The 9,423-nt window shown below is 38.1% G+C and overlaps 1 protein-coding gene across 3 annotated transcripts in view; it reads right to left on the bottom strand.

Moving 5' to 3' along the window:
- Window positions 1–1,003: 1,003 nt before the first annotated feature.
- The window catches only part of LOC117972870 (beta-1,3-glucosyltransferase-like), a 63,252-nt gene continuing 54,832 nt past the window's right edge, over window positions 1,004–9,423 (bottom strand). The window contains exons 12-15 of one of the 3 annotated variants that reach the window (XM_059030460.1): window positions 5,183–5,282; window positions 3,289–3,408; window positions 3,041–3,185; window positions 1,004–2,472 (exon numbers count right to left, since the gene is read on the bottom strand). In XM_059030460.1, the coding sequence (XP_058886443.1) occupies window positions 2,305–2,472; window positions 3,041–3,185; window positions 3,289–3,408; window positions 5,183–5,282 (533 nt within the window). In that variant the 3' untranslated portion in view covers window positions 1,004–2,304. The remainder of the gene's footprint in view (window positions 2,473–3,040; window positions 3,186–3,288; window positions 3,409–5,182; window positions 5,283–9,423) is intronic. The other 2 variants (XR_009329545.1, XM_059030461.1) reach the window with 2 other exon arrangements.

Here is a 9,423-nt window from a genome sequence, read left to right as displayed (position 1 = left end):
CCAGCTGCGATGTGGGAAAAGGTTTTGTAGTCAGATGAGACCAAGATAGAGCTTTTTGGCCAAAGCTCACTGCCCATGCCTCAAGACACACCATTCTTACAGTGAAGTATGGTGGTGGCAGCATCATGCTGTGGGGATGCTTCTCATCAGCAAGGACTGGGCATCTTGTTAAAATTGAAGGAAGAATGGATGGAGCAAAATACAGGGAAATACTGCAAGAGAACCTGATTCAGTCCGCTAAAAAACTGAAGCTTGGGAGGAAATTCACCTTTCAGCAGGACAATGATCCCAAGCACAAGGCCAAAGCAACATTGGAGTGGCTCAAGAACAAAAAGGTGAATGTCCTACAGTGGCCCAGTCAAAGTCCTGATCTCAATCCCATTGAGAATCTGTGGTACTATTTGAAAATTGCGGTCCACAAGCGTCATCCAACCAATCTGAACAACGGGGAGCAAATCTGCCAAGAAGAATGGGCCAAAATCACTCCGACACTGTGTGCAAAGCTGGTACATACTTACCCCAAAAGACTTAAAGCTGTTATTGCAGCGAAAGGTGGCTCTACCAAATATTAATGTGGGGGTTGAATACTTATGCAAGCAAGATATTTCAGTTTTTTATTTTTCTTAAAAATATTTCCCAACATAAAACCAATGTCACCTTACAATAATTGATTTTGAGTTTAGTGTCAAAATATCAAACAGAACGAAATTTCAATGTACTATTTGTAATTCGGTAATATGAGAGAATTGGTCAGGGGTCTGAATACTTTTGCAAGGCACTGTATATATATATAGTAGGGATCCTTAAAGCACACAATATATAACTTATTATCAACACTGAAGGGATAATGTTTAAGGCTACATTGTTAGTTCACAATGGAGTAAAAGTGATGATATTAGCCTGCACAGTTTTCATTACTAAGTTGTATGTGTTGTTGCAATATCACTGTAATATCTAATATCCCTAATCTTCTACCTCATGAAAAAAACGCCACAGACTTCAGTATTAATATTGTATGTTTTATGAAAATACAGCAGTGCCAAGTACAGTATTTTTTTTATTCTACACCAGTAACTTTCAAAGTATTATATAAATATATTAAAAAAAACAAATACATGTTGAACTAAACAAAAACATGGTATTAGTGGTTGAAAAGTGGGAGGTGTGTTTAGAAATGTGGTGGAAGGTTAATGGAGTCCTAAACAAGGTTTTAAAATCAATTTAGCAATATTACCCTTTTCAGCTTTTCTTCAGTGGAAGATTTTTTTGGCTCTTTATTTCAGTTGGATTCTCCTTTGTAACATGCAGATATTTAAAAAGATAAAAAGAACATGACAATGCTGTAAATGCTGATAATAGATTAATCACACTCATTTAAAACTAATTTGGCCACAAAATGCTTAATATGTATTGGCTGATATCAATGATCATGAAGGTGACCAAGAATCACAAGACAAGAAGACAAGATCTCATTGCCAGTAGCCTCCATAATACAACTTAAACAAGAGAATGAGGACACAACTGTGAAGTGGTTTTGATAACAATATTTCAAAATGGGTTGTAGGAAATAGAAATGTTACATAACAGCCGATATGGAAGTCCTACTAGATCAGATGTCAAGAAGTCTAAATTTCAAATGGTTTGACATGGCCTTACAACAAATGGGACAAGAAAGTGGTTCTTGTTGGACTGCGACCATTATTAAAAGAGAATCGTCAAAACAGCTACTGCATGTGTAAAATGTGAAGACCCTATTTGAAAGTGAGTGTTTTCCATCACTGACATAGTCAGTGGTTAAAACACCGTGGCAGTGAAACTAAATGACACTAGAAACCTAAAAAATCTGTATGCCCTAAATATAACAACCATATTGGATCAGAGTCCAATGTCAAGACCATTGACATGTTTAGCCTGCAGTGGTTCATAACCTGCATGTATAAAGTCACTACCTCAAATGGTCTCTGACATGAGACCTACAGTAAACAGTGAAGCAGTTTTATAAAACTATCATCACAAATTGGTTCATTACTATTGGACAATACTCATAATTGTTATATTTTCCAAGGAGTTTCCATAACACACAATATGAAGTCTGTATCTCAAATGGTTTATGAGCTATTGAAGAAATGTCAAATGTACAAAAACATTGATTAATTAAGACAAATTAAACTGGCTGCAGCTCTCATTAAATCAATTATCTATTCTGTTTAACCATTTAAGTTTTGTTTTCAGAAGTCTTGAAAAGCATAAAATCTCTCAGGTTTGAAGTATCGCGATATTCTACATTTGGTGGTGTTCTAAATATTACAACTCCTCTCTAATCATTGTGTGTTGTTGCTGTTGGTATATTGGGTCATTTTCTTCTGCCAGCCACTTATTAAAGACTGTCACTGGATCAATATTCCAATGCTTGTGAAAAGAAACCGGAATTTGGTGAGCAAGATAGTCCCTCGAATAATCATCTGGTCTCGCCTGAAGAAAAAAAAAATAAGGAGTTACAAATCAAAAGGGAGACGCTCACATGTATGATCCATTTATATTTTGATGAAAGATTCATTTAGTTTGACAATAATTCAATTCTACTTCAATATTGCTTAGAAACTGGTCTTCTTAATTTAATTGAATTGTGTCCCTCTCTGGCTGGGAGCAGGGAGTATATTGAATAACAGAATAGACATATTCCAATTAAGTTAGAAATGTTTGAAATGCAACTGTCTATAACCTTGCAAAACCTTGCTGGAATTTTGTCAAATGGAGTGCTGTGCTTTATGTTATTAGACAAAATAACAGCACAGATCAGTATTTCTGTATTGCAATACTGATCGAAACTAGCTAGAGGTTGACAGAAACATCACTCGTGTGCTTTGGAATTATTATAGTAAATTATAAACCTTACAGATGGTTTCGACCCATTAAGTTTCCAAGTAAAGCAGTGATTATATCACTGGTCGATATTTAAGGAAAGTTGTATCTGTGTTTGTCAAAATTGAGTTGACTGTACATTTTTATTACAGTGAATTCAGCTGGCCTGACACATTACCTGGTGAAACAGTGCACTGTGTGTTACTGGAATTCCCAAACCATTGAAGCACATCCCCAGAACCATATCATCAGGGGCATCATTGCTGTAACACCGGCAATTGCTCTCAAGAAGTCTCACAACAGCCTTCCTACTGAAGACCATTCTTCAAAGCAAACAAAATCAGAAGTTTTTAAAAACTGAACATGTTTAATAATGCATCCCCAACCTTTACATTTAAAAGTAAACCTAGGAAGACAGTGACTTACCCACCTCCTCCTGTGATGTAACTGTACCCCCCGATCCCAAGTCCATACCCATAGCGCTCTCCTAGAAATACTGGCTCATTTGCATTGTAACAGCTCAACAATTTCTGCAGTCTTGGAACACTTTAAAGAAGCATGGAAATCTAGTTAATATATGTTAATCTAGTTAATATATGTTAATCTAGTAGTTTATGAAATGAATGATGATCTATATTCTGTGTATAAGCTAACAAGCGTTGAAACAAATGAATAACGCAGAATGGCTAGGATAGGGCATTTGATGTCAGTTTTACTCCACTGTCCCCTTGCTTAGTATATATCTTGGTATGACTAATTCGTCTTCAAATACAAGAAAACAATTTTAATGAGCAATCCGTCCCACAGGTGCAGTTGTACTCCAAATATAATTATTTTACTACTAATGCAGTGTGACTGGGTGGGACGTTCATTATTGAAGGTATGACAGGCACAACATTTTTCCCACAGAAATAAACATTAAAAAATATAAAATGAGCTATTTGAAAAGACCACTGAAGCAACGGTGCTCTAACTTTTAAATGATTCAAGACCATAATATGTTGCTGACAGGTCATTCTATTATCGCAGAATGCCATTTAGGACAAGGCGGTCGAGCAGAACTGTGGCTTAATATTAGTTTAAAATGTTGACCGTTATGCAGTGCTTGAATTTTCACAAATATTCTCCATGAAGCTCCCTTATAGGAACTTTTCAGATGACATTTGGGTATGATCAGAGAAACTGTTGTTTTTATATAAATTTCACAGATATTTATGAGATTATGAGGACCATCTGTATGCAAACCCACCGGCTGTGTTCTGAAATGGGATGCCACCTGTAACTACAAATAAGACATCCAATTTCAAGCTTCAATCAGTTCTTTAATGTTTAAACTGGTAATTGTGTAATTTTTTTTTTTTTAAAACATGAATAACTACCAAGCGTTGGTCCCTGAGACTTCAATATCTTTCTCAAAGGTGATTTTAAACACATGCAAACAGCCATAAAAACATTAAAATAAAACAATGTCTATCAACAGATACTGAATTGCAAAAGGTCAATAAAACACAGAAACATAACTTGGATATATTTCTTGCAAATACATGACTTTATTCCATGACAACATTTCACTTTGGAATGATGGAATGTTTGTAACATTCAGCAATTCAATAGGGACAGACATCCTGCACTACTTTACAGTTCCATTTGTTTTCTTTAATCCAGTTCAATGTACAGATATTTAATATAAAAGTAAGACCCTCATTCACCTTGCTTTGAAAGATGCCCTTGTAACAAGAATCACTTCAAAACTGCCCCCAGGAAAGGACAAAACTCAAAACCACATGACATTTGACATTCACCATCAGGGATAATTGCTTAGAGGTAGCCAGCCTTTGAGGTGTGGCTTGACATCTTTCACACAGGTCAGACCAATTATGTGGGGTTCCTGCCATTCAAATCCATTAGAATTGGAATAAGTCCTTTTGTGTGCCATAGGTGCCTGGGGCAGCAGTGTGGAGTAGTGGTTAGGGCTCTGGACTCTTGACCGGAGGGTTGTGGGTTCAATCCCCAGTGGGGGACACTGCTGTTGTACCCTTGAGCAAGGTACTTTACCTAGATTGCTCCAGTAAAAACCCAACTGTATAAATGGGTAATTGTATGTAAAAAAAATGTGATATCTGTATAATGTGAAATAATGTATAATGTGATATCTTGTAACAATTGTAAGTCGCCCTGGATAAGGGCGTCTGCTAAGAAATAAATAAATAATAGGTTAGCTTTTGTTAATTATCTGCCTTGTTACAGCAGCATAATCGAAATAATCACTGGCTACTGTATCTTGATGTTCCTTCTTTAAAAAACAAACAGAAAACTGTACCTGATCAATGTGTCATCATCTACAATCACCAGCCAGTTCGTTTTTGGAATAGCTTCACTCAGAAATCTCTCCAATATGGCAAATGTCTTCCCACAGTGACCTTAAAATGTAATAGGGGGAAATACAACTGTGAGTACAAAATATCTTGCAATACAAGTACCGTAATTACAAACCTGTTCACCAAACACATCATTAAGCAATTAGGGAGAGAGTAGCATTATCTCAGACTGTCTGTTGCCAGTTTAGGTCTGATAGAGACACAAACCATTGCTATCAAAACCAGATAAGGACACAACGCAACAGTTTTCTGGCAAAGCTACAGATTTTTTTCTACTGTTTCTGCATACATTATTGCCGCCCACCTGTCTGTTCCTAGTGGGCATTTATTTAATTTTATTTTTAAAATGTTTAATTATGTTCCCTCACCACAGCCATTCCCCACACATCTCAAGAGAACTGAAGGTCAGGGGCATCCTCCAATCCCACGACCAAGCCAATTGCCTCTTTACACACAGGAAATCAAGAGTGGGTGTCAGCAAGCTATGGCCTCTGGAGGACAAAGGCCAGCCCTACAAATGTCTGCTTGAGCTCAGCAGGTGCTGAGCCAATAGGGCCCACTGCTGATCAGGAGAAACGCATGGGAGTGCCAAAGCCAATAAAACCCCCACCGCTGGAATCCTGAATGGAGACTGCTGACTTCACACCACCAGGACACAAACACAGCTCATGCAGACCAAGTACAGATGTGGTACAAACCTCCTAGGGCTGTATTCTGATTACAACGCAAATGCAAGTGCCCTTGCCCCCGATTCTGTGGCGCATAAATGGAGTGAAGACATAGGAAAAAAAAAATCACTGCGCTGAAATGGTGTTCTGAAGACATGTCTTGTGCCATTATAGAGCGCCTGCCCCATCGCTATGGGACGGCATAAATTTCGGGGTGTGGTATCATTAACATATTAGCCAAAGCGATTCTGATGACAGTGCAATGGGGTCCCAAATAGACAATTGAGCACTGCATTAAGACCTGCTGAAACCAAGTTTATTTAGTGGTGCAATCAGGAACTTTAACACACTATGAAAAGCAAAGTAGTCCTAAGTAGCAACTGCGGGTGTTTGGACTGACACATCAAGAGGAAATCAAAGAAAGAAAAGTAAAAGAAAAGAAAAAAATAACGAAAAAACGACAAACCAGAAGAAACTAAACAATAGTATTCGCAAATTAATAATAAACAAATATATGAATTAAAAAAATACCCTCTTTTGCAGATACAATGGAGTAATACAAAATGCTCATGAATGAAAGACGTAGGAGAGGCAGAACAACATCATCCACATGTGTATGCAAACTATCCCGGTTCAGCTCACACATAAAGCAATAATATAGGACACAGCTAACAGACAGGACCAGAAGTAGCGTGGTTTACGTATTCTCTGCCACTTGCTGTTCTGACTTGCGCTGGTTGTTCTTGCTCTGTGGTACTGCCGCTCAACAAGATTGCCACTTTTACATTCAAAATCACGAGCGCATTCTGTCTCTTAAAGGGACTGTTGCAGGGCCCTGATTGAACAGCAGACGCCCCAACCTAGTCAGCATTGATTGGCTGGGCGATGTCAGTGCTCCACTAAATGCGCTTGCGCTGGGTTTTTAATGTCATCAGAATCACACTTTTGGAGAAGCCACTCCCTGCGGGGCACAGGCGATTGACTTTACCACTGCGTTTGCGATTGCACTCGTTTCATCAAAATAGGGCCCCTAGTCTTTACAACTAAATATCCAAATCCCAACCTTTGAGTTCTCTAAAAGCATCTTGATTCGACTGCATGCTGTCTCCCTATAGTTGCTAAATAAATAGAGACAATGCAGTCCCCTGTGGACTGAAGAATGGAAGCTGCAGCATGAAAGAGAGAGCAGAGTAGGGCATTATAAAATGAACTTCACAACTCTATCAGTATACAGAGCTCAGACTGAATAACTTTCCTCCATCAGATAGCTCAAAAAAAAAAAAAAAAAAAAATCTGTAAGAAAATCTATACTGTACAGTAGCAGGACTCCTAAAATGTTAATATTGGTGTAGTATGTTATAGTTGATTTAAAGCAATAAACTGTATAACAGCATTTGTGAAGTGCAGCTTCTAAAATAATATGTGTTAGTGATGTGCATTCCCCTCCATAGTTAAAAATACAAAATTAAGGTGGGCTCCCGAGTGGCGCATCCAGTAAAGGTGCTCCGCGTCGAGTGCAGGATGTGCCCTCTAGTCTGGACGTCGTGAGTTCGAGTCCAGGCTATTCCTTTGCCGACCGAGCACGGGAGCTTCCAGAGGGCGGCGCTCATTTGGCCGAGCGCCGCCCAGAGGGAGGGAGGGTTATGTCGGCCAGGGTGTCCTCGGCTCACCGCGCCTGCGGGCTTGCCTGTAAGTTGCCTGAGAGCTGCGTTGTCCTCCGACGCTGTAGCTCTTGGGTGGCTGCATGGTGAGTCCGCAGTGTGAAAAAAAGCGGTCGGCTGACGGCACACGCTTTGGAGGACAGCGTGTGTTCGTCTTTGCCCTCCCAAGTCGGCGCAGGGGTGGTTGCGGTGAGCTGCGCCAATTGGCCATTCCAAATTGGGAGAAAATAATAAAAAATAATTGGCAATGACTAAATTAAAAAAAAAAAAATACAAAATTAGCACAATCCATATCTTGAAAATAAACTAACCCTGTAGCATGTAGGGCATGATAAAGGTTATGCTACTTTTTTTTTTGTTTTACTTAAAGTCTTAGCAAAGAATGAGAACAAAATGCAATATGCAGGTAGACTTTTTGTTAAATTATTGTGATCATATACAACATTTGGAAAATAATTCTGAATACAGATAGAAAATATTAATGCCTTCATCAGTGTGCTGTAGCTTATTATAGTTTTTCACTTAAACAAGATAGTAACAGAAAGGTAGTAGAATAATAAGGTTATCAAAATGTGTAGGAAAGGTAGCACATTTCTGAGGCTGTAATACAGTATAATCAAGTCAATGAAAAGGTGCTGCCTTCAATGACTAAACTATATATATAATAAATATATAAAGCTTTTTTTAAAAAAAATAATACTCTTACAAACTATACAAATATGAAATGTATATCACTGATGAAACCATGGAAGGAAAATCAGTTTTTTGTTGGCCCATGTGTGGAAGTAAAAAAAAACAACACCACAAAAAAACCCAACTCAAACCACTCACTGCTGTTTAAATGCATCCCTGCAGCCAGCTAGATAAAACTGACAAGAATTCTAAGACAAGAAATAAAGGACCCATCAAGAGAGAGAGAGAGAGAGAGAGAGAGAGAGAGAGAGAGAGAGAGAGAGAGAGAACAAATTATAAGAAAGAGACAGATGAGACATATACAGAAGAAAAGACTTCCTGGGATTCATTTACAAAGGAATAAGATAAAGGGGGTAAGAACACGCCAGAAAGAAAAATGACACGGGTAACAACTTCAGCAAGAAATATGCAGAGAAGAAAACAGAAAGAGATAATTGGATTATTTTCAAATAATTTAAACTGCAGCCAATTGTAATATATACATTGTCATTCACAGGAGTTTATTGTGTGGCCACACATTCATTCCTATGAATTTTAATATCAACAAATCACCCAACACTTGTATTAATAGTTAAAGGGCAGCAATATTTATCGCTTAGTTAAAACAGAACCACATTTTAGAGAAACAAACAGGAAGGAACATACAGAACAAATGGAAAGACCTGTTCTATGTACTGTAGTAGAGATTTGGGGCTGCTTAGCTTTTTCAGTGCTTTTGACTGTCTCTCCAAAAGTGTCAATGATAGGAGGTCTCATAAGGTTGCAACAATGCTTAACTTCCAAAAAAACAAACCAAAAAAACCCAAAACAAACAGTGTGGTCCCGTATTCAAGCTCATTGGGAAGTTAAAATAGAAAGGAAGGTAGTTTAAAAGACAAATGTGTACAACAATGGCTCATCTGAGTAACATATATCTGAGTAATATATATGTATTAGGGATGCACCAAATCCAGGATTCGGTTTCGGATTCGGCCCGAATACCTACTTTTTGAACAGGGTTCGGATTTGGCCGAATACGAATCCTACATCGACCCAAACACACACCCATTTTAATACATCCCTCCAATGTGTGCAGTTCTTCTTTAAATAAGACACAAATCCAGTATAGAACATAACTGTTGTATTTAACAACAGGTATTCAAGAACAAGAACACGTTTGAT

Source organism: Acipenser ruthenus, chromosome 9 (assembly GCF_902713425.1).
Source record: "Acipenser ruthenus chromosome 9, fAciRut3.2 maternal haplotype, whole genome shotgun sequence".
NCBI lineage: Eukaryota > Metazoa > Chordata > Actinopteri > Acipenseriformes > Acipenseridae > Acipenser > Acipenser ruthenus.
Note: the sequence above shows the minus strand (reverse complement) of the source record. Positions and strands in the feature narration are given on the sequence as shown.